Genomic DNA, 24588 nt, shown 5'->3' with positions numbered 1-24588 from the left:
CTCAAATATAGCCACACATATATTTTTTACAATTCATATGTGCGATTTCTCTCACAGCTTGCTCTCCTTTTCTTGTAGTAAAAAACCCCAGATGTGGTCTGTTCCACCGAGTCAAGACAATTACACACTGAAGTGCAGCCTGTGGCTGGAATGTTAAAGAGAAAGAAACACTGATTTCAGTCGTTTCCCTGACTTAAAAATCCTGTCAGTTAGCAAACCTGATGAGTCAGTGTCGTTTTCAGAAACGAACAGTGACTCACAGTAGTTGAATAAAAAAAAAATTCAACATGTTAGAAGCAGTACACATGGCTGAAATACTTCACTGAATCAAACTGGAAGACATTCGATGAAAAACAGGAAAAATAGAGAAGCAACAATCATAAAACAAATCAAATTCTGTGTGACTTGTTGACAAATGAAATGGACACTGTCTGTGTCCACAGTAGTGATGCTAATAAATGAACTCTGGACCAGGGGTAACCTGTTTTACAGGTGGTGATTAGTATTCTCACCCCCCTCTCCCCTGTCTGTCTCCCTCCCTCTCTCACACTCCCAGATCGCCGAGACGTACGCCTTCTTGCCCAGAGAGGCAGTGACTCATTTCCTGATGAGCTGTGGAGAGTGTCAGAAGAGGATGCACATCAGCACCACAGGACAGGACTACAAAGGTACAAAACACCACACGGACGCAGCAGAGCTATTCAGTTTGAATGACTCTCCCTGCAGTCTCACCCACAGAGCAAGCTCTCAAAACAAACGGGTAGATGTTTGGGGAGACACCCGATACTACTAGTAAATATAAATATATATATATTTCTTTTTTCTTTTATACTTTTTTTAGTCCCCCCCCCCCCCCCCCCGCGCGCCCCCTGTGTTTTCTGCTGTTGTTGTGTGGCAGCAGTGCAGGTCTATAGTTTTAGCTTTTGCTTTCGCTCCACACACACACATTGTGACTGTCCCTGTGAGCTGACCTGACGACCTGCTGACCTATGCACACTTTGTCAAACAGCTTCTAATAGATTAAGAGCTAGGCTATTACGTTAGCTAACCTACTAATTCCATTACTTTGCTCAGTAATTGTAATATTATTAAACCTTTTCTCTCTTAAAGTACTGGTGTCTATATAATAATATCAATAGAGTCCAACTTGACAAAGAGGGATCCGCTCCCCTCTACCCTGGGTTTGATTTATTACAATTACTGTCACTGAACAGGTTTGTAATTCAATTCTATCATATGTCAGTCAGTGTATGACCCACAGGGAGAGTATACACTAAAACAGGAGGATATTGCAGTATTAACAAATAAGGGTTTTTATGTGACATCTGGTGAAAAGAAAACCAGTGCAGCCTGTGAACCAGGTTGACGAACTCCCAGGAGGAAAATAAAACAAATGGTTAAATCTGCATTTTATTCTTCATCAGCTCCAACCTCATAAACTAGTTTCTTCTTTATATATGTTCTCCATCAATAGCACCCCAACTCTCGCCCACGCCTTGTCGCTCCCACTGCCACTTATCATTGCACCCCCCCATTATCTCACCCGTTTTCCCCCACCTTTTCTCCACACATCCTAGCTGCTGGATCCTATATATTTCCATTTCTTTCCACATTTCTTCTCCTTACATCCTCATCACTGCCCCTGGCTCCCCGTCCTCTCTCTCTCTCTGTCTCTCTCTCTCTCTCCCTTTGCCTCCTGTACCCATCCCACTACCCTGTTCTGTCCAACCCCCCACATCCCATTCTTTTCCTCCTTGTGGCTCATTAAACTGAGGAGTCACTGGAGTGTCCTGTCTCTCTCCTCAATTAGCCTAATTAATGGCTTTTTTACAAAGAAAATAGCCCAGGAAACAAGCTCATTTTCTGCAGAGTTGGGATCGGAGGGGCAGGGGGTGCGGGGGAGGCGGTGCTGCTGGGATGCTGGGGGACAGTGAAATTCAAAGAACAAAAAGAAAGAGAGAGTGATAGAGAGGGGCAGGAGAGAGGCAGAGAGAGAAAGGATGAGAGAGAGAGAGAGTAGAAGAGTCAACTTCAATGTTTTTCTAAAGAAAACTCAGAAATAAAAGCTGGTCATTTACTACTGAAGAACAACATGTTGACAGTATAACATGTCCATGTTTATGTTCATGAAAGTTGTTTTTTGTGTAGTGACTACACGTAAATATGGAGCTGGAATGAAATGAAATGATTTAATTATAATGTCTCATAAGCAGAGCATTCAGACTCACACACACACACACACACACACATACGCAGTGAGCCTAGGCCAATTAATTGCATTTAATAATTTACAGTTGAACTTTAGTGGGAGTCACTTTAGTACAGCAGTATAGGAGGACAAGATCCTGTATGTGTGTGTGTGTGTGTGTGTGAGAGAGAGAGAGTGTGTGTGTGTGTGAACCCCCACAAGGTGGGAAGGCAATTAGCTGCTCTCTTCCTCTTGCTCACCTACTCTCGAAGCGTTATGCTGTACTGACACAACACACGTGACTTATAAGTCATGTGACTTATCACCTTCTCTCTGTCTCTGTAGTAGAGTAAATACACACTCTGTCACTTACTCCTGCCCTTGTACGACCATCCATTACCAATCAATGATGACGGTCCTCTCTATTCTACTAAGCCATATTGATCGTGTGCCATGTTTTTATGTCTGTTTAGTAGAAGCCTCAACATTGGGCAGTCTGGGAGATAAAGGATAGTCATTGAATTGAACGAGTGATATTTATGGAGAAAACATTTCCCCTCCTCCCCCAGTAAATGAAAATGTCACCAAAAGAAAACATGTAATCGAATACAACTAACTTCCAAGTTTACTTTCTCAGTGTGAAACCTAGGCCTGTTTAGTTGAACACTGCACTGATATACTCGCATGAATTGAAGAAAGACCCACACGTTCTTCTCCAGCATCTCTTAGTCAATTCTTAGCCATCTGCTGCCACCTAGTGGATGAGTAGGGCCTTGGGATGCATTCAAAAACTTTGATTGCATTAATCAAAGACTTTGTAGTAATTTATCTAAATGAATTGTTATTTTATTAAATTAATTAAATTTGACAGAATAACCTATCTAAAATCTAAAGTATTTGTGCCTGAATACCGACTGAATCAATAAAAAAGATATGTGAACTTAAACAACAGTGTTGATTTATCCTCCATATTTATTCTTTTTTTTTTCCCATCTGACCTGTGAAAAGCAACAAGTCTGTTTTGGGCTCTGAACCCTGTCCTCTCCTCTCATCACCAGAGAACGACAGGCCCAGCTCCCTGGTGTCAGAGGTCATAGACTACAACATGCCGCTCACCACCACCTACATGAAACAGATGAAACTGCAGTGTATGAACAACAACAAGGTACGTGAAGCGGCTGCAGCCCAGCTGCTGTATCTGATCTGAGCCCAGATCTCTGTGTGTGTGTGTGTGTGTGTGTTTTACGCCGTTCTGAATTTCCTTGAGAGTGGATCATAACACACATCTTTAAAGCAGCAGCCTTTTGTGTACACTGGAGGATTGTTTGTGACAGGTGTGTGGGAGGGAGCCTTGAGGTCCACTAATGCAACGAAGAAGAAAACTCCCACACAGAGTCTCGTAGTCGCAATTAAAACGCCGTAATGAGCAGAAACATCAGGGTTTCAGGCTGATGCTGAGTGAGGTCAGGAGACCAAACCCATCTCTTCTTCTTTTTCTGTCACGTCCTGAGTTTATCAGGCAGTGTATTTTTATAACCCACACACAAACACATACACACACACACTCTCCAGAGGCTGGGCAGATGTTTGTACCGAGGTAAACCACTCGTGTGACCCCTGTGGGTTGCAGGTTCCTTACAGGTAGAACACGGATACTTGGAAAATTGAAACTTATTAAAGTGATAATTTTCTTGATTCGACTCATTAGAAATTATTTCAATATGGAAAAAATAGAGTAAAAGACATGAGTAAAATTACAAAAAAAAGATAAATAACATAAACAAAATATATTTATAGGGGAAAACAAATAACCAAAGTATAAATAAAAGTACAGTATATAGAAAGAACACAACTATAGCAGTACAGTGTATTTTATGTATCCCACACTTGTCTCTAAGTTGTGATAACGCTGTAGCCTGTGTCACATGGAAACAGTTGGATCGATGTTCAGCAGAATCCAAATTAATGAAGTGAAGTTTTTGGATGTTGTTGTTATCATATAATTTTCTGAATCAATTCAAGACCATAAAACAGACAATGGTTCCAGCGTTACTGTATCTGTAGTTCTGCTTCAGTGTAGGCAGATGGTTGGTTTGATTCCCACTGGTACAGTAACTGAAGGTCTTCCTTTATGAAGTCTGGGCGTTCTCCATGTGTATAAGTACTGTATGTTTTCTCTGAGTACTCTGAGCATTCTGAGTATTCTGAGTACTCTGGCCTTAAACATATCCAGGATTCTGTTCATTGGAAAGTTCTTAGTGAACAGCGTTTGGTTAAAGATGGCTTTTGAAATAATTTTATATTTTTTCCTTCTTCCTTTAGTAGACCAACGTTTAGTTGATTGACAGAGTGCTGGGTGAGGGGGGAGTCAGGGGGGAGTCAGGGGGGAGTCAGGGGAAGGGTTGGTACATTCTACATTGTTCCCACATCACCAGCACCATCCTACTAGCATGCACCACCTTTACTATCAGTACCACACACCTGCTGTCACTTATAGTTCCTCTGAGTGTGTGTGTGTGTGGGATGGTGTGTGTGTGCCCAACACACACACTCAGACAGATATGGTATATTGACATTCCCTGGCAAATTGGCACTTCACTGCTTCCCTCTCTCCCCCTCTGTCCTCAGCTAATTAACTCGACACTCTGAGGCCTCGCTTAATTGGAACAAGCTCAACCCTCTGTTCCCCCACACGTTATCTGCACACACACACACACACACACACACACCCCACAGCTCAGTTCTTATCATCTCCCTCCCTTTCCTACTTCCATAAACCCCAATATACACACGTGGGCTGTTTTTTATGAGTTGTGAGGACTTCACGTAGACAATGCGTTCCCTAAAACCTTACCTTAACTCTAACTAACTAACCTAACTATTACTATTACCCTAACCCTATACCAGCTGTTGAAAAAAGGCCACCATAAGAACAAAGGGTCTCCACAACAAAGGATTTTTTTTTTAAAAAGTCCCCACAAGTATAGCCTTACTTTAACCACACACAGGATCTGGTTTTCAAGTGTTGTGAGGACCCTAACTCCACCTTCTTAACCTGACAATAAACTAAATCTTAAACCGCACTTGAAACATTTCTCCACATAAACGAAGGGTCTCCACATCAAAGCATTAGGCCAAAAAAAGTCCCCACAAGGATAGCTATACACACATACACATACACACATATTATTACACATTCTTCCCCACTCCCACACACGCACACACACGGACACAGACACCTGCATCACTCCCTGTGACTCCTGTTACCCTCCAGCAGTTGTACCAGTCAGTTTGGTGACACCGTGTCAGTGTTGCTCTAATTAGCTCGTCTTGACATTCTGACATCACTCTCATTATCGTCTTCATGCTGGAACCCAGTGAAGTTCAAAAGCCAGCGATCGTTTTCAGTACATCTGTTTATTGACAGTATCGTTGTCCGTACAAGAAGCCGTTTTGAAAACCGTCTACCCAGGGGTTCAGTCGTAAAAAAGCGGCCGTTTGTTACTCTTTTGCAGCTGTCGGACAGTTAAAGTCCGACTGTACTGAACTGCAGTCGGACTTCACGCACAGTCTGTGAATGATAAATAAAACCTGTTCATGGACACAGGTCAGTACCAGACCCCCCAGTGGCTCCTTTAGTGAACTGCGTATTTGTCTTCTAAATTATTGTTAGTTAGTATAGCCTTTATGATATGAAGTATATTATAGTAAAGTGGGATTATAATTTAGAATAGTTTAGTTATAGTGGCATAGCAGAGATATAGCACAGTTTAGTATGACTTCCTATCATACTAATACTATACTTCCTAGTATAGTATAGTACAGCTTACCACAGTATAGTATTATATCATATGGTTTAGAACAGTATAGTAATGTAGTGTAGTATAGTATTTATTACTTGTTAATCAGATTATTTAAACTTTTCAGCTAATACATTGTATTTTTTACATTTATATATCACTTCATTTATTACTATACATGTTTACATTAAAGCTAGTGTATAAAGGTAAATATAATATAAATATTCGCTGTGTTTTATTTAGTAACACTACAACTGTCTTCTGTTTCTCCTTTATATAAATAGGCACAGTATAAGTAAATACCTGAAAAGGTTCAACAGTATACTGTACCAAGTACATACAGCGTGTACTAAAGAGTACCTACAGCAGTGTCTGTGTGTTTGTTTTACCAGTTCGTTCTCCCGCTCCTGCGTCGTCTGTTTCTCTGGACAAACACAGCAAAACGGTAACAGTGTACTGTACGTCTGTGTCGACCGACTTCTCTGTCTCGTCGGTCGGACAGGGTTCATGTGAGTGTATCTGTCTTTGTCCAGTGTGTGCGTGCACGTGGGCGTGCGTGTGTACTGCGCTGCACAGATTACAGTGCTCAGCCCAGAGGAACAAATGTACAGACAGGAATAGAGACACAATGACTCACTCACTCACTCATCACCTATAGGAATAATATAGGATGTGAGGGGCCATTAGGTGCACGGAGCAGTGAGTGAGTGTGTGTGTGTGTGTGTGTGTGTGTGTGGAGGGCACGTTAGAGAAGTACAAACTGCAAGATAGTTGAACATCTTTCTTATGAAAGACAGAAGGTCAGAGTCCTTTGTCTAGATTGTTGTTACAGAAGAGAGTAAAGTATATGAGAACAAATAGAGAGCGAGAGAGAGAGAAAAGTACTCTTCCTCTGTGTACTGTTACACAAGAGGCAACAAGGGCTGAACTAAATCTGAATAACGCGAAGCAACAGAGAGTAGGATGTGCTGCGGACGTATGTGTGAATCCTACAGCGGCCCCATTAGCACTCATCCCAAGCTTTCCTTTTTCTGCCCATCCCTTTATCCAGGGCGGTGGCTGAAGCAGTGAAGAGTTTCGAAAAGAAGAAAAAAATAAAAGATGGGAGTGTGTGGGTGTGCGGTTCCTGAGTGGAAGGANTGGGGAATAAGAGAAGAAATTAAAAAAGGAGAATGGGGCGGTTCATTATCGTTTATGGTCTCCCCCTCTCCCTCTCTCTGCCCATTATTTCAACTACCTCCAGAGGGAAGACATTTCATTATTTTTGGGAGGAAGGGTGTGAGTGGGGGTGGGTAGGGGAGGACTAGAAACCAGGCTGGGGGTTGGTCTATTATAATTACTAATAGACTGATGAGAGACCAGAAAAAAAATCTTAAAAAGAAAACCTTAAAGAGAGACAAGAACAAAAAACCTTTCATTTGATTGGATGAAAAACTAATTTTAATGAAATGAAATGAACGAGCATTAGCCTCTGACAAGGACAGGGACAGGGACAGGGACAGGGACAGGTTCTGGGCTGTACCTAGGGCTAAGCATCTAAATATCATACGTGCACTGAACCCATGTAATACTGTGTAATTTGGACTTCACTGCTCAATGAATGATAGAAACATTCTTCAGAAATCCAACAAAAGGCAGAGTAATGAAAATCTGCTCAAGGACTCAAAGGGAACGTGTGAATGGGCGATAGCTGCTGCAGCAACACGTGGACCGAGGCACACTGTTCTTATCATGAACCACCGCGTCTTCAGTAAACCACAGTCATAATCACCTAACAAGGTCTGCACTTGACTTGGAAAAAAAGAAGTTTGCAGCAGAATCAATTTGAATTCTGGGAAACTTACTTGGAAAAAAAGAAGTTTGCAGCAGAGTCAGTTCGAACTCTGGGAAACTTTGGGGGAAAGCAAAAAAAAGGGAAGGAAAAATATGAGTGAAGTAAAAAATATTAACAGAACTTTGGGCTTTAATTATGCAGATTGTTTATTTGTGAGTTTATACTTTTATATTTTAGTTTTTTTGTACATCCTTCACCATTAGAGGAAGCCTTTTGTTCACTTTAGTAGTTAGCTCTTTGACTTTGACCTTTGCCTGATCCTCTCCTCCTGTCAGAACCTCAGTCTCAGTCTGTGCTTACAGTCATTTTACTTTTACATTTCAGCTGCAATTGCTAAAGGCACATATTAAAAAGTTATTTTTTCCCCTCCTGACCTGAATAGTTTGTTATAGTTTTTCTGCAGGGCCATGACCTTGACCTCAGCCTCTTCTCACCCTCTGCCCAGATACACCATGGTGTCTCTACTGCAAAGTAACAGAAACATTCTGCCGTTTCAGCGTTGAAAAAAATAATATTTTGCAGAGCAAAAAATCTAAATAAATAAAAGAAGATTTTCTTTAATCAAGATGATGATCTTTAAGTTCTCACGTCTGTTTGCGTCAGACCCTAATTATGGTACAGGATGATGAAAGCAGTTGTGACATCAGTCAGTGGAGAAAACAGTATTTCCCAGATGTGTACTCCTGTTGATAATTGGCAAGAAAGGTCCATGTTCAAGTACTTCAACTTGAATTTAGTGCCGGAGTCAATTCTCTAGCCCTAAAACAAAAACCCAACACCACAGACATTTAAAGAAAACACAGTGAAGGTCAGAAAGTCCAGTAATTTGCTCTGGAGTTCAATCTCCTCTCAGTCCAAGACCACATTCACTGAGTTTCCTGCTGCCAGGTGAATGATAATCATCCTTATCAACACAACTCCAGTGCAGTTCCACCTAGCACTCCTTAAACCGAGCATGGCCATGCATGGCTAATTGCGGCGCACTCTCCCACTCTGCCCATAGGTGGCAGGTTTGTCATGTAAATGAAGACACGCTGACACCATCAGCTCTGTGAGTCACAGCGGCTGCTGTGTGTTTTTCACTGTTTGTCTGTGGATAATACCGTCTGTAAAGGTTAATATGGTCGAGAACACATGGAGAAAGCGTCTGTAATCAAGCACAGTGGTATTTACACCACGACTATTTGGTTAAGAAGGCGGTTTTTAATTGCATATGGGGCGTGTGTATTTTAAATGCATAAAGACATACTTTGTTGGTAGAAGAGGTGCAATAAAAATGTCATTTGTTACACCTAAATGAGCAGAACGTTTTTCCCGTTGCACAGATAACAAATAATTAGAACGTTTTTCCCGTTGCACAGATAACACTTTTTTTTTTATTAACATTGTTTTTCATGCACTAAACACACTCACTATCAGGTTCTAGGGAGAAAAAACTAGTATGAAAATAACAGTCATTATTCTTGGCATCATTGAAAATCGTTGTTTTGTCCAGTTGTTTATTTTGAATGTGACGTCAGTGTCACTTCGATGACGTGAAACTCGAACTGAAACGTGACAGTTTAGACGGAGATCGCTTTAAAAGACAGCGGATAAGTGTAACGATTTGGGAGCGCACATTTAAGTGGCCTGGGTCTGATTCAAACATGTGGGATGCGTGCTGTTCAGACTGCCGTAAGAAATCAGATATGGGTCACATGTTAGTAACAACAAGAAGAAGAAGAGCCAGGTTTGAACATAGTCTCACACATTGATGTAATCTACAGTAGATTACAGTAGGGCATCTCTCTCACACACACACACTCGCCCTCTCTCTCTCTCTCTCGCTCACTGACGTCACTAGCCCTGACCCCGCCTCCTCGGGTTGCCACGGGGAGTCTTGAGGCTCCTGCTGTTCACTCTCACTGCCTCCCTGTCAGCAGCGGGAGGATTCTGTGCATCAAAAAAAAAAAAAAAAAAAAGCAGAGACAGTGTAGATGAATGAACAGAGCGTCGATACAAACTAACTGCACAGACGAGAAGAGAAGAGAAAGAGAAAGACAGGCGGCGGCTCGACATTTCTGCTTAAAATCTCACACAAGTAAAAGGTAGGAAGGCGTTTCTGCCTGCGTGTGTGTGTGTGTGTTTCTTATTCATCATTCCGCCTCCTCGGCTCTGCAGCGGTGCACAGCGTCCACTAAGACTGACTGACGATGTTACTGCTCTGCAGGAGCGACACGCTGCCTCCTCTGTTGACACACACACACACACACACCCGCACACACATAGACACGCACACTAATCGATAGGAACTCTAAAAAACAAACCCCGTCAATGACAGTGAGAGGCCACTTGTTTTGCTGCAGCAGACTCACACACTAGTTGTTACGAAGTTAAATGTTGTTGTTTATTATTATTGAAGCTGTTTACAGTAAAGGGGGGTGGGTCAAAACATAACACGCACGCGCGACCTGCGCCTGCACAGGTGTGTACCGCGTGTCGCGACTTCTTCTCCCCTGAGTCTAATGATGATACAGATGATGAGTATGATTAATGGGCTGGACGCGTTTCTGCAGGAATCCAGTGTGCAGTGGGTCACTGTGGTGCTGACACACACACACGCACAGAAACTGACGTGCATTGTTCTTTTATTGTGTGTGTTTGAGAGAGAGAGAGAAGAAATGACCAAGCACAGCGAGCCACAATCCGTGGCGCGTGCCAGTGACCTCACATGTGAATGGACTATTATGACGTAGGACGAAAAGAAGGGGGGGAGGGGGGGGAGTACTCGGTAGTAAAATAAAACAACAAAAAATATATCACAGTACAGGACAGAGAGGATCACTTATATTAGGTGATATATTTTATTTCACTGGTTGCGTTTCCATGTATGTTCTGAATCAACCTGTGCTGACTCTGCTTCACTTCGTTATTTCAGGTCAGTTCTACTGTGTAAATAACTGAGATGTATTTACATTATGTTTGCTCAACTATAATCATTGGCTAATTGTCTAATTAATTTAGTAATCTAAGGGTTAGGGGCTTTTGGATTAATGGTGTCTGGACAGTGTGCAGGACGTAAGGTTTTGTCTGTTTGTCTTCAAATGGTTCGATGACACTTATGTCACAGTTTGACACTGACTTTTAAAAGAAGTGGGAAACTGTATAGTCATATAGTACGAGGGTCTCAGTGAGTTGTCTGTGATAGTGTCACATATTCAGTCCACTGTTAGACACAGACGGACACTGACTGAAAGCCGGACTGTGTTTCAATCACAGGTGATACTTCTCACCATTTCTATTACTTCATTGTTGAGTACAATTTACTCTGCGCAGAGTTAGGTCACTATTAAAAACAAGCTCAGTTGTGAAGGAGTGAATTTGACCTTTGCCTCAACAGTGTTAAACCAGCAACTCTGACCTTTGACTGACATCAGACCAGGTGTGGATTTAACTGTAGTCATGTATATATTTTAAATGTTTATGAAATCATTTATTTCAAGTGTGAAATGTGAAATGAAGGTTTAGTTCCACATTAACAGTGTGTGTGTGTGTGTGTGTTGCCAGCTAACACAGGCACAGTGTTAGGTTTAAACTGTTCTTGTTGCTTCTCACTTGTGTTTTTTTTTTTGTATGTACACTGCAGTGAGCTTTGACAATTTATTCCCACTTTACGGCTTATTGGCATCGAACAGAATAATCCATCAGTGCAGGAGATAAGTGGCAAATTAGATTTAGTATTCTCCAGTTTTACTGCCTCGCTGAGGCGTGGCAGGCTTCTGCTCGGGCCTCTTGGCATCTTAAGTGTTAAATTCTCTGTAATGCCCATCCCCACTCTCAGCCAGGGGGGACAGGAGGATGAGCGGAGCGGCCCATCGCTGGATGAGTGCATATGTGAGGGACTGCTTAGCTCCTGTCCACCGTGCTCTAAAATAACTCCAGTTTTCCTCCGACCTGATCATGTGCTCAGCAGGAGGGCAGTGGAGGAAGGGTAGTTACTGTACTAATCCCCCCCCCCTTACCTCATCCTCCCCTCCGAAGGGTAGTTACTGTACTAATCCCCCCCGCCCCCGTTACCTTATCCTCCCCTCCACCTCTGTTTGTGTCCCTTTATTTCTGCAGCATTAGACTAACTTTCCTGCAAAGCTTTTTTAATGTAAAAATAAATATTTTCACATTTGGATTTTGACCTTTGACCTTGTAGTTTGATGGCCCAACACTTGTGTGTTTCATCCAAATTTAAAAAACTTGGCCCAACACTATATATTGTCATGAAGATGAGGATGGCCAAAATATAATAAAGATATGAGTTGATGAATGTAATTGCAGTAAAAAAACTAAAAAACATCTAATAAATTATTATATTTTATATATCAGGACACGTGTACTGTAGGTGCTGACTCCAAATTAAAATTCTGCAATTTTTCTTTTTTAAATTTTACTTAAGTGATCACGTCACATCATGAAGAGCCAAACAGCCGATCCAGGCATCACTGCTGTGTATTCATCTTCAGTCCCTTCGTCTTCTTCCACATTCCTCCTCCAAACCAAAGTCTGTCTTTGGTGTAAAGGTGCACGACATCTACCTGGACGTTCCCTAGCAACCACTCGCTGCTACAAGCTGTGTTTGCAACTCTAGAATTGTAATTACCACTGTTAAAGCTAATGACCAAAAAAACTTTTTTTTTTCAACCTTTCTACTTATAAAAGAAGTTAAACGTTTCACCCCCTTCATATGTAAATGGTTTCTTTTTATATAGCACTCGTTTCCTGACATCCACTCCAAGGCTGACATTACAGGCTTCAGTCCTACAGCCCTCAGTGTGATACGGCAACTGAACTACTGATTGAGCTACAGCTTCCTGTACATGTATAGCTTCACCTGTCAGTCTCCATATAGCCACGTACTGTATATAGAGAGAGATGTGGAAGGATAATGCAGCCTGTGATTCCTAATTGATTTGTTTCATTGTTGAGCCGTCATCTACTGTTTCCACTGTTATTCTGGACAAATCAAGTGTTTGTTTACAAGGATGTCCTCCTTGTTTTTTTTTTTAAGTAACACAAAAAATATACTCCTTACTCTATACTCTAACATTTACAAGGATGTCCTCCTTGTTTTTTTTAAAGTAACACAAAAAATATACTCCTTTACAACACTATAAAAATAATACATTTAAATAATTGTATATTTCATGGTCAAGAATTGTATAGAAGGCTGCGGTGTTGCTCGCTGACCAATGAGAGACCAAAGAGCCATACTGGCCATACATTTTACTGGTATTTTAACTCCTCTGCAGTGCTTGGAATTTTGTCTCAATTTATTATTATTATTGTTATTATTATTACTAAAATGTAGCAGTGTAGCTTGCAGTACAGATGACTGCAGAGTAACTGTATCTAAAGACACATCAAGCAACAACGAACATCTCCACATTTCTTTTTCATACAATATATTTGCACTTTGTGCGGTTTCTTACGGTAACGTAGCCTCTGCTGAAGCATTCATTATTAATCCCTGCTTGATGTTTTGCTGGTGTCCTGACATTTACTTGACCGTAGCTCCTTTTCTGCAGAATTGTGGGACCTTTGCATCGGTCAGCGCTGGTGAGGCAGCAGCTTCACTTGTGCTGTGTTGTTGATGAGCTCAGCCTGTTGTGTGCAAACTCAATGTTGGATTAGCATTGCCCCCAGGCAGGAGTTAAGTTCTCTGGGCCTTTACAGTGGAACCATAAAACAAGGAGAGGTCGAGCAGAACATTTCTGAATGTTTGCAAACACATTCTTGCAGCGGGCAGAGCCTTTTATTATCCAGTGAACTGCACACTGGTATTCTTACAGCTGACGCATGAGAAAACTCAACTGTGAAGTAGCAATGGGATTTTTCTTTTTAATTATGAGAAAATTAATAAAGTAAACCTAAGGATAATTTTAATTTTAACCATTAAGTGTTGGTTTAAAAAAAAAACTTCTGTTGCTGGTTTTTTGTTTTAATATTAGAAGGTTAATCACGACAGACTGGAACACAGCTCAGAACTTAATCATAGCATTTGTCCTGCTTCTTTTCGACCACCTGTTTCTCCATGTCTATATTGAGGCAGAGTTATAAATGAAATCAGTTCAGCAGTTCACTGGAAGTTGGTTACTACAAAAGAGAGTTGGAAAGTGTTGATGAATTTGGAGCATCTCTTCTACTCTATGTGTGGACGTGAACTCAGGGTGCAGTGATAACGTAGCAGCGTTTCTGTGTGGGCTTTACATCAGTCGTCATAAAACACGAAGATCGAGGAAATTGCTTTTCTCAGCTGTTAAAACTGTTGGGCTTTACCGTCCATCCAACAGACCCAGCACTAAAAAGGTCCTCAGGACAAAATTGTCAATCAAATTGTTATTGTGTATCTTTTCCTGCAGTGGCTCACACAGGAAGCATTTCCATGTAATTACCTCGGATGTCTGTGGCAGCCTATTGCTGCCTGGCGGCTGTGCTGCTGCTGCTGCTGTGTGTGCTCAGTGCTCAATCACTGGAACCAGAGGGTCCCTGCAGAGATCGGCTACATAATACAGCTGGAGCTGAACTCCACTCCTTCACCACGGCTCCCTGAAGCCCTCATCCCCTCCAGCTCTGTTCCTCTTCCTCCTTCTCCGGGGCGACTCTCTCTCTCTCTCTCTCTCTCTCCGTGTCTTATCACTTACTTGTGTTGGTCTAAACTGATAAACTGGCTCTGGCTTTGGAAGACGCCGGAGAACTCAATCACCGGAACATGCTCATCATGAACAGTCTGTCCGTCAGAGCGGTCTGTGGTCGGAGAATCATCTGCTACCAGAGTTAATGTATAACCTCAGTAGGAGACCCTCCACCTTAATGACAACGGTTTGGTTATATTCAGGCTCTGTCAGACTGATTTCTGCTCTACATGCTGGTGCAATGGGGTCACACTGTGGCATGGTGGGTAGTGCACTTGCCTTACAGTAAGGTCATAGGTGCATTGGTCCAAAATCCTTTTTTTCTGAGTGAGTGGTTTAGTTCTAGTACTGTAGCCCAAAAACATCCAGGATTAGGTTAATGGTCAGTCTACATTTACTATAGGTATGTCCTCGGTTGTCGAACGACATTTTAGCAGCCACTTAACTACGTTTATTCCTTACAGTATATACTGTGGGGACTATTGCAGACTGTGCCTGTAGCCCTGGAGGTTTTTGTCTAAATGCTTCACTTGTAGCACGATGACGGTTCACGTTTCACTCCTGAAATCTTAGGTTTGTGTTTCCTGACTATCAGATAGGTGACTTGGTTTTAAATATATATATATATATATTTTTTTTTTTAACGATCTCCCTTTAAACAAAGTCACTCTGGGTTAAATGTCTTCGATCTTCACCGTGATTCCATCCCAACAGAACAGAACAGAACTCTGTTGTTTGTCCCGAGGTTTTTAAACACACCGTCCCCAGAGCCGTGCTGCAGGTCGTAAAGACTGATAGCAGCTCGGCACTGTTAGCTGTGTATTTGCAGGGTGAAACAAACCTGCTCCAGTAGTGACCTTTGCCTGGATTAATCTGTGCTGTGTTTGCCTGGGATTGCTTCCTGCGGGGGAAAGGGGTTAATCGTCATGCCTGGGGCAGATTTGTGACTGACTGGATTAAGTGGGGCTCAGTGTTGGACACTCCCCTAATCTTCGGTATCCCTTGCCCCTGCTGGCTGACTGGGAGAGCACGGAGCAGCACAGCAATGATGCAGTAGCAATGAAGGTTTTTTTTTTCTCTGCTCTCTCACATGGGTTAATGTAATCTCTGTGTATTAGTGAATACTCTCCACAGTACAAACTACAGTCTCTAGGAGGAGACTTTAATGTTTGACATGTTGTTGTGTTTGCCGGTGTCACTGTCAGTCCAACACCACTGAAGGTCTCACCACTCCTCCGTCCCTCCTTTGGTAAATGATTAGCAGAGAGTTCATAGAAGTCTCAGGTCTGGGGTTGGAAGGAACTTTAAAGGAATTTCCTTATCTCAGAGTGTGTGCTGGGAGTTTTCCCTCATTCCTAAGGTTTCACAATATTTCAACAAAACAACTGTATACGTTTATATATGTATATATGTGTGTATATGTATTTATATATATATACATATATGTATGTGTATATATATATATGATATGCACAAACACACATACATACACACTGCCAAGTTGGTGGATTTAACAGATGGTTCATAAAGGTCATTGCAATCCTGACCTCCTTTCCTTCTCTCGCTCACTAACTTGCTTATACACACACACACACACATGCACGTACACACACCCACTTACACATACGCAGTGGTGTATAAATGTCTAGTGCTCTGGTCTCTGTTTGAGTGGGGAAGGGTCGACACACTGTGATGTAGTGGAGGTGGTGTCACAGGCAACTGTCCGTCACACCTTCCTGAAAAGTGACTAGTTGTACTTGTGACTAGATATTAAACCTAGATGTTTTAACCAAATTCAATTGGCAGGAGAAGATTAGTTAAAGAATTAAAGAAAAATACGAACAGTTTTAGGACATGAATCGTCCGTTTCCTCAGCAGGTCTTGATTCTTGTATTACTGCCATGACACTTTCTGTCTTGCTGTGTGTACCCACGCTCTGACTGTGTTGTAGTTAACATGTATCAAGCTGCAGAAATGCATGTACCCACAAAAACACACACACACACACACACTTCTCCAATATAATGACATGGTCAGAATCTGAGTGGAACTGTATATTTTTTCTCGCTTCTTCTGTCTCTTTATCAGTTTCAGGATGTATGGAGCCATGATACATATGTATCTGTTTTCCTCTGGGTCAGCACTCTCTCTGTCCGTCTCCCTCTCTCCCTCTCTGTCTCTTTTCTCTCAGGACATACACACACTGTTATAGGACCATGTTCTACGGTCCGTATGTTTGAGGACGTGTAACGGTGACGGTGCCTCTCTGTCTGTGGTCATATTTCTGTCTGTTCTGTCTTGTAAGCTGAACAGTTGAGATGTTCTGTGGGTTTGGACTGCGGTCTTTACTGGATTGAAGTTTTAAACATTTCTTGTGTCGTTTAAATGACAGTGGGACTCGTCTGTGTCCTTTATCTTAGCACAGCACCGCTGCTTTGACCGCACGCTGTTTCACCTCAAAAACCCAAACTGGCTTTTGAACTGTAGTCACATGACTCCAGCTGCCTGTTTATTGGTCAGGTCCAACTGGCATTAAACACATAAAATTGCTTTGGATTCTTCTGCTTTAGTTGATTGGTTGTTTTTAAATTCATGTTAGCGCTGTCAAAATCCACACATCAAGAATTTGGAAATTCCGGTTAAAATCCAACACAGAACATGCAGATGATGCCACCAATCCACCATACCTCATGGGATCATTAAATTAGATTTTGATAATCACACTGATTTACCTCCGCTGAAGGCTCCAGCGAGCCAGGTCTGTTTCACTCATCTTCTTTGTTACACAAAAGGCTACAAATGAAACAAAGGCCGGTCAGAGTCGGCAGATTTAGAAACAGGAAGAGGCCGGAGACGAGGCGTCAGTGCTCATAAAACTCCTGCCGTCACGTGAGCAGGGCTGATGGTTATCTCACTGAACGCTTTCCCATCTCTGTGTCTATGTTCAATGAAGGTCAGTGGCAGATTATTGATCCTGGCGGAGCGTCTCCTCTGCAAACTGTACTGACTTCTGGTAACCAGACGGACACAGCTACAGACGCTGGTGCTGTCTGTCTGTCTCCCTGTCTGTCTGTCCCTCCGTGTCTGTCTCCCTGTCTGTCTGTCTATCCGTCCCTCCCTCCGTCTGTCTGTGAGGAGTGTCCTACTTCTTTTTTCAGTCCTCTTTGTCCACCTTCACTGCTACGTAGCTGTCCACAGTAATTTAACCTTTCCTCCGGAATTTTATCAGCCAGTTTACTGTTTCTTCTTTGTCTGGATCTAAATGATGTTGCTGCTTTTAGTGTATTTGTAACAGAGCCAGACAAACATTCACACACCAGAACAAGATTGTTTGACCACACACACACACACACACACACACCACAAGGATTAACAGTGCACAGGCTGAGGAGCTCCACTGCAGAATATTGATTGTTGAGAAAACCAGCCATGAGGAGGTGTGTACATGTACGTACATGTGTGTGTGTGTGTGTGAGAGAGTGTGTGTGTCTCCAGCCCCGCTTGCCTCTTATCAATATCCTCACCTCCCTCTCTCAGTTCAGAAATGATCCTCTCCTCTTCCCTCCAGCCCTCATCGATCTCACTGAGAGATGGATGCAATCAGAGAGAAGACGTTGTTGCCCGACTGAATACTGAACGACTGTCACGTTTGACTGACGTGAAGTTAGCGCCTTAAAATTTCCTCCAGTCTTGTCAAGCGTAAAGACGACTGACGCGTCTGCATGCTTTCAAACATGACTCCTGTCACGGGCTGGCACCTCCTCGGACGCCCGTCATATGTGATTCGATGGCTGCCTCACAGCAGGAGATGACTGGGCTGACGTGAAGACGACGGCCACACAGTGATGTGTGTGTGTGTGTGTGTGTTATTTTTAACGTCTTTTGTGTAGTTTGTTTGTCCAGATCAGACATGCATTTTAATTGACAGGCATACTAATTGAGCTGAGGCCTCGGCGTGGGTGTGCAAGTTTTCACTTTCTGCAGCTGTCCACGTGTGTGTAGTTAAGCGGAGCTTCTGTGTGTGTGTGTGTGTGTGTGTGTGTGCATGTATGTGTGTGTGTGCATGTTAACAGTCATTTGTTCCCAGTGACTGTTGGAGATTAAGTCCTCATTATGAAGGAAGGAAAATAACAGAATTTCTAGAAGGGAAAATTATTTTATATTTTTGATAATCTCACGGTGAATCACTGTGACTCACACTCTGTGTCTGGTTCAGTGTTCAGGGGCAAAGGTCAGACATTAGACCACCCTGTCATGGTTGTGATGAAGTGATTAAAATGGTCACTGTTCCAGTGAGTCTGGATGTACAGCTGCTGCACTAAATTCATTCATATAAAGTTCTTTTTTAATATCAGGATTCACCTGTTTTTGCCTGAAACATGTTCTGTTGTCAACATAACAACCAAAAGAAATGACTTGAACAATAAACTTTAGAGAGCGTTTATGTTTCGCTTTTTCATCCATCAAAGATTTTGAAAACCATCAAATCAACATCCTTATAAGGAAAAGCCAACCTGGATCAGTTTCCATGGAAACCAACAAACAGGTTGGGATGAGAAGAGTGAAGCCAGTGAAGAGAGAGAGAGAGAGGGAGAGGGAGAGGGAGTGGTTTCTACCTTTTGAAAGGTGTAGAACATGAAGATGTGGGGGCAGCAACTATGGGGGAGGAGTGTGAAGTCTGGTGGTGGGGGAGGAGCAGAGGGGTGAGTAGAGTTTAAGCCAAGGAGACATGGGGGTGGGGGAGGAGGATGGAGTGGGGCGGGGGTGGCAGGCCGACGACGACGGTGAGAGGGCAGCAAGAGATGGTGATGGAGTTGGCAGAACGAAGGGATGGATGGGGCAGTGGGGGGAGGGAGGTGGGAATAAACAGTGATAAATGAGGAGGTGGGATGCAGTGTGTTGGTAAGTGATGGGATGGGGGAGGAGGTGGGCAGGTGGATGGATGCCAATTTGACAGCTATAGAGAGGCTTCAGGGTCCAGCTCTGAATCAAGGCCCACAGCATGGAACACAAAGAGAACAAAGACGGAGCAGAGAGCAGCACACACACACACACACGCGCGCGCACACACTCAACTCCTCAAAGAAACAATGTCCACCTTAATTGATTTCTTTAATGACATTCATTTTTTTTACCTCCATGCAGGGGGACAGGCAGCGATCAGGTTGTTAGTTTGTGTCTTTGTTGTCGTCGTGACATTAGTTCAGTCGAAATTGATTTTTCTTATTGAAAACCAACGAAACAAACAAACAAACAAAAAAAGAAAACCTCGGTTCTCAAAGAACCAGGACAAAGTGTGATCAGAATTCCATAGAAGTCGGCCGTCAGGCTTTCAGCACCGTAAACCCTCCTCGGATTTTCCTGCTCAACACTTTATTACTTTTCAAACTCAAGAAGCAAAAATCTAAAGTGAAACCAATCAGAGTTGATCTCTACAGTGATGGAAGACGAGAAGAAAGAGAAGCAGAAGGAAATGGTAAAAAGAAAACCAGAGGAGAGTGAGAATGAGCCAACGGGACAACGCGCTTCCTTCCGTTTGTCCGGTGGATAATCTGATTACTTTTGCAATGACACGGCACCAGATCCTGTCACTGTGACACACACACACACACACACACACACACACACACATTGGATGTCTGGACAGTTACAGCTGAAGTTGTGGACGTAGACAAACCTGGAAGTGTCAGGAGGAAAAAAAAGTTTTCCTTTTCTATTTTAAACAATGATGTGTTCAAAACGTGTTTTTTCAAACAATTGATTTTTTTGGAAATATGTTTTATTTTACATTATTTAAACTTTGCTTGATTTAATTCTTTTTTCTATGAAATGTTATTTATTTTTTCATGGTACTGTTGTTTTGTGTTTTGTCAGAATGAGAATCAGAAGAATCTTAATCACGATCAGTTTATTTAAGAACATAAACATACAAAAAACATGACTTTATTTGTGCATTATAATCTAATAATATTAGAACCTAAAGATATGAAATATCTTTGTGCATTATAATCTAATAATATTAGATCACAATCACATTCACAATAATGATGCCTGAAAAGAGTCTGAATTGACATGCGTCACCTTTCTTCTTGTCCTGACACTTTGTGTCTCTGTTGTACCAGCGTCCTCTTTTGTTCTTTGGCAAGTTTATATAAAAACACGTTACCTTTACTACAGTGAAAACGGACCATGTAGAAAAACCTGCTTTAATAATTTATCTCTGGTGCACTTAGCTGCTTTGCACCTCTTGTAATTTTCACCGCAGTGATGATGATCATCATTGTTACTGTCAGTCTGTGGTTGGCTGTTTGCTGCTGCAAAACTCTCATTTTGGACATGAAGACTCTTAGTCGTAGAGTCTTAGAGCTGAAACCACATCCATGGATTGAAATGTTTTGATCTTAATTTTCTGGAATCCAAAGTTTTGTTTCTTTGATTTCGCTGCAACGAAACATTGGTTCCACTGCCGTATTTCTCACAGATCTTTATCGTGACGAACATGAAATCCAACAACCACTGTTAAAATTGCAGCTCTATAGATGTAGGTAAATGATGACATCTATCCATCCATCCATCATGACATTGTACAACATCATCACTGTCCATAATTCTTGGACAAACTTTCTATTACATTTGTTTTATTTCAATGATGGACATCGCCAACAGCGCCATTACCAAAATGAAGCCGACTTCAGCGTTATTAGCTGATGAATTTAGCACCAAAACCTTATGAGATGTTAAACCTGCTGTATGCCTATAACAACGTCAAGGTTATTTATTAAAATAATTAATTTTATAGTGTAATATAAACCAACTGCCACCCACTGGGTTGACTGACTTTATTATTATTTTCTATGGTACAGTAACGTTAACATTACTGTGCTTCTCTTCAATTCTGAGTGGTGAGCCGTCACTGATATTCTAAGGTTAAAAACTCTTAATGGAACCACTTGATAAATATCAGGACTTAACGTCAAATCAGTCTTAAAAAAGAGAAAATCACATAACATTATATTTTAGTCAGTGAATGGCAGTTGACATATGACATGTCATGGTTCTTAACAGAATGACTTTGATAGATCAAAGGTCTAACGGATGAGCTTTTATCTTTAAAGGAAGACCATGGCCTTTTTTAATGTCTCCTTTCATTGCATGTGTGTTTATGTTCTTTTTAAAAAGTATCCTTACACCGGACTCTCTATTGAGCTGTGTCAGACTGTGAGGAGCCTTTTGCTGCTGCTGCTGCGAGTACAAATTACACCGGTGTTAATTAATTGCCTGAGAATGCAGACAACAACAAAGACAAATGCAGTGAAAGAGAAAGAACAGAGCTGGGAGTCCAGAGACGTGAGTTATCGAGTCGCTGCGATCGCTGTGGATTCTGTTTGTGTGTTAATCCATCAGGCAGAGACGCCGCTGTTCATCTGTATGCAGATGACGACAGCTCATCACTTAGACCATTAATAAGAACAACACAAACAGGCGGAGACGAGAAGAGACTCCGAATGGAAATAATAAGACTTCCATTTAAATTAGTAAAAGCTTTAAATTGTGAGAAGGTGTTTGAGAATGTGATTTTCTGCTGATTACTCTGAGCTCGAGTCCTAAAGAAACACGAGGTCCTTGTGAACTGAACACGTGTGTAAACTTAGTGTCAGTGTTGATTTATGTTCTGATATCTGTTGTGATGACGCTCCATCACCACAGCTTCCTGTGCTGTTTCACCACTGGAGTTTACAGTTTCCTGTAGTGACTGTGGCCTAATGACACAGCTTTTTATTTAGCACATAGCTGCTCAGAATTATGTCAGAGTTGTCTTTCAGTAGGGCGGGCAAGCACGTGTGTTTGTGTGTGTGTGTGTGTGTGTGTTCACTGTAAACGGTTGTCTGATTTTGATGAAGAGTCTAATCCAGTGTGATGAGCACAAGGAAACCCCTCCTCAGAGAGCGCTCTAACAGAGACAGATGTGGGTCAGTGCTGCCACTTGGACTCACTGTGTGAACTACTGTACACACACACACACACACACTTGTATTGTAGAGCCTTTATTTTTGCCTTATATGGAAAGAGCAGGAAACCCTGGCTCTCTTTTACTGTTTCCACAGGCGTGAACATAAACTGTACTGAAAGATGTTTTAAAATAAATTAAGAAAATAATTAATAATAATTTAGATTATCGCATCATAATTTGTTTAACAAACATTTAACCTTTATACTGTAGTTTCTACTGTAGTTTGGATTATTTTATTTTGACGTCAGCGTTAGATTATCGCATCATAATTTGTTTAATAAACATTTAACCTTCATACTGTAGTTTGGAATATTTTATTTTGACGTCAGCAGCACCAGAACTGGACTCATTATTACCTGTCATGCCTGAATACTGTAGACTATTATGTGTCATGAATTATGCACATCCTTCCAGCTCGGAGTGTTCAGTGACATGTACTGTATCTGAGCAGGAAGTCTGTGGACCGGCCTTTCTTGGATAACTGGGAACACACGTGTCAACAATGAGGTTTTCCTTCGTGTCTCAGGTTCAATGGATGTGTTTTTTAAATTCATCATAGAAAATAACAGGCACCAAAAATTAACCATCAAGGTTAATAAAGTAAATGTGAGAAGTCTAAATTTAGAAGTAAACCTCTCCGTGTGCTGCCTGCGTGTTGTTTACTGACAGTAGGAATCTTCAGCGTTGTCTTTCATCTTTAACTGGCACAGCAGCTGTACTGACTGCTCATACAGGAGGGATGACAAAGTGACGTCTAGAGACGTTAAAAATGGCCTCACGCGGCAGAAGTAGAAACAGCTCGGTTCATAAGTTATCTGATTTAACGTGGATTTCCTGCAGACACGTCGGAATCACAGACAAAACATTTCCTCGTTGATTTATTTTCGGTGCTTTCTAGGAAGTCTTGGGGACTTCACTAACTCTGTCCAGTCGTGATGAGAAGAGTGTTGTTGTTCATGGTATTAATGCTGTGTCTACTGTGGTCAAACGAGTGAATGTCTGTCTTCTTCTGTAGTTTATAATGTTTATTTTTAATGTTATGGTCATGATGTTTTTTTCATCTTCTTTTTCATCAACTCCTTTCAGCGATTTCAGTTATTACAGACCGTACATAGAATTCTAGATTCAGCTGTTCACTACATACTGCCTGTTGTTCTCCAGCAGGATGACAGTTCACTGAGCAGCGAGGAGGAGGCAGAGATGAGCGAGCCCACATGGCTAGCAGCTGATCTGGGAGCAGCATCTGACCTAAGTCCGCCCAGTCGAGGAGAGAGGATGCGCCACAGCCCACAGAACGCACACGGCAAGGAGGACGATGGTAGGAGTTTCTACAGTATTTTGTGTAGCGGCTGAATGGGTGTTACCTGCTGATGCTCAACCTGTGGCAACGTCTGGGCTTCTGTAGTTTTCTGTGTATGTATGTGTGTGTGCATGTGCACTTTAGTGTTAGTCTGCCACTCATTGTGAAGTGTGTTGTTGTTGTTAGTGTAATATAAGGCTACGGTCCAAACGTGTCCCCTAATGATCAGTTCTTCTGTGTCACCATCGGTGCTAACCCTAACCCCTGGTCTATTATCTAATCCAAGTCAACAGATTTCCTAATTGACAGTATGAACAAATGCGATCGAATGTTTTTCTAGCAGCTCCGTCCTGGTGGAAAGTTCCAGACACACAGGCTAATTTTAGTGAGAACTATTAGTGACTACGTTTGATTCCTTATATAGAAATGACCATTTACTGAACATGAAGTCTTCCTGTACGTGTTCACACCAGCCAAGTGTTCCAAGGACAGTGAGTGGAAGGTGAAAGCATGCAGATTAGGTTTGGTGAAAAAAAGCACGGGTGGAGAAGGAGCAGAGCAGGAAGTGAAGTATCGGGGAGGTGAGGGAGGAGGTGCAGAGGCAGAGGGAGAGAAAAAAAAAACTGGCATCAGACATAACTCTTGGAGGAGGAGGACAGAGCTGCTGGTGGGATGGAGGAGGCCAGCTGGAGGGAGGCGCCCTCCTGTGTGTGTGTGTCTGTACAGTAGGTGGCAGACTGTATAGGGCCTTGTCATTAAAAGGTCACTCTCTTCGCTACACCTCATATAGAAG

The 24588-nt window shown here is 42.1% G+C and overlaps 1 protein-coding gene across 2 annotated transcripts in view; it reads left to right on the top strand.

The window, feature by feature from the left end:
* The window catches only part of LOC103385166 (nucleolar protein 4), an 83436-nt gene that overhangs the window by 23771 nt on the left and 35077 nt on the right, over window positions 1–24588 (top strand). The window contains exons 3-5 of one of the 2 annotated variants that reach the window (XM_025058962.1): window positions 557–668; window positions 3247–3353; window positions 23660–23813. In XM_025058962.1, the coding sequence (XP_024914730.1) occupies window positions 557–668; window positions 3247–3353; window positions 23660–23813 (373 nt within the window). Of the gene's footprint in view, window positions 1–556; window positions 669–3246; window positions 3354–23656; window positions 23814–24588 lie in introns of both variants that reach the window. The other variant, XM_008318955.3, reaches the window with a different exon arrangement.

Source organism: Cynoglossus semilaevis, chromosome 10, assembly GCF_000523025.1.
Source record: "Cynoglossus semilaevis isolate Cse_v1.0 chromosome 10, Cse_v1.0, whole genome shotgun sequence".
Taxonomy (NCBI): domain Eukaryota; kingdom Metazoa; phylum Chordata; class Actinopteri; order Pleuronectiformes; family Cynoglossidae; genus Cynoglossus; species Cynoglossus semilaevis.
This window is presented reverse-complemented; position numbering and strand designations above follow the sequence as displayed.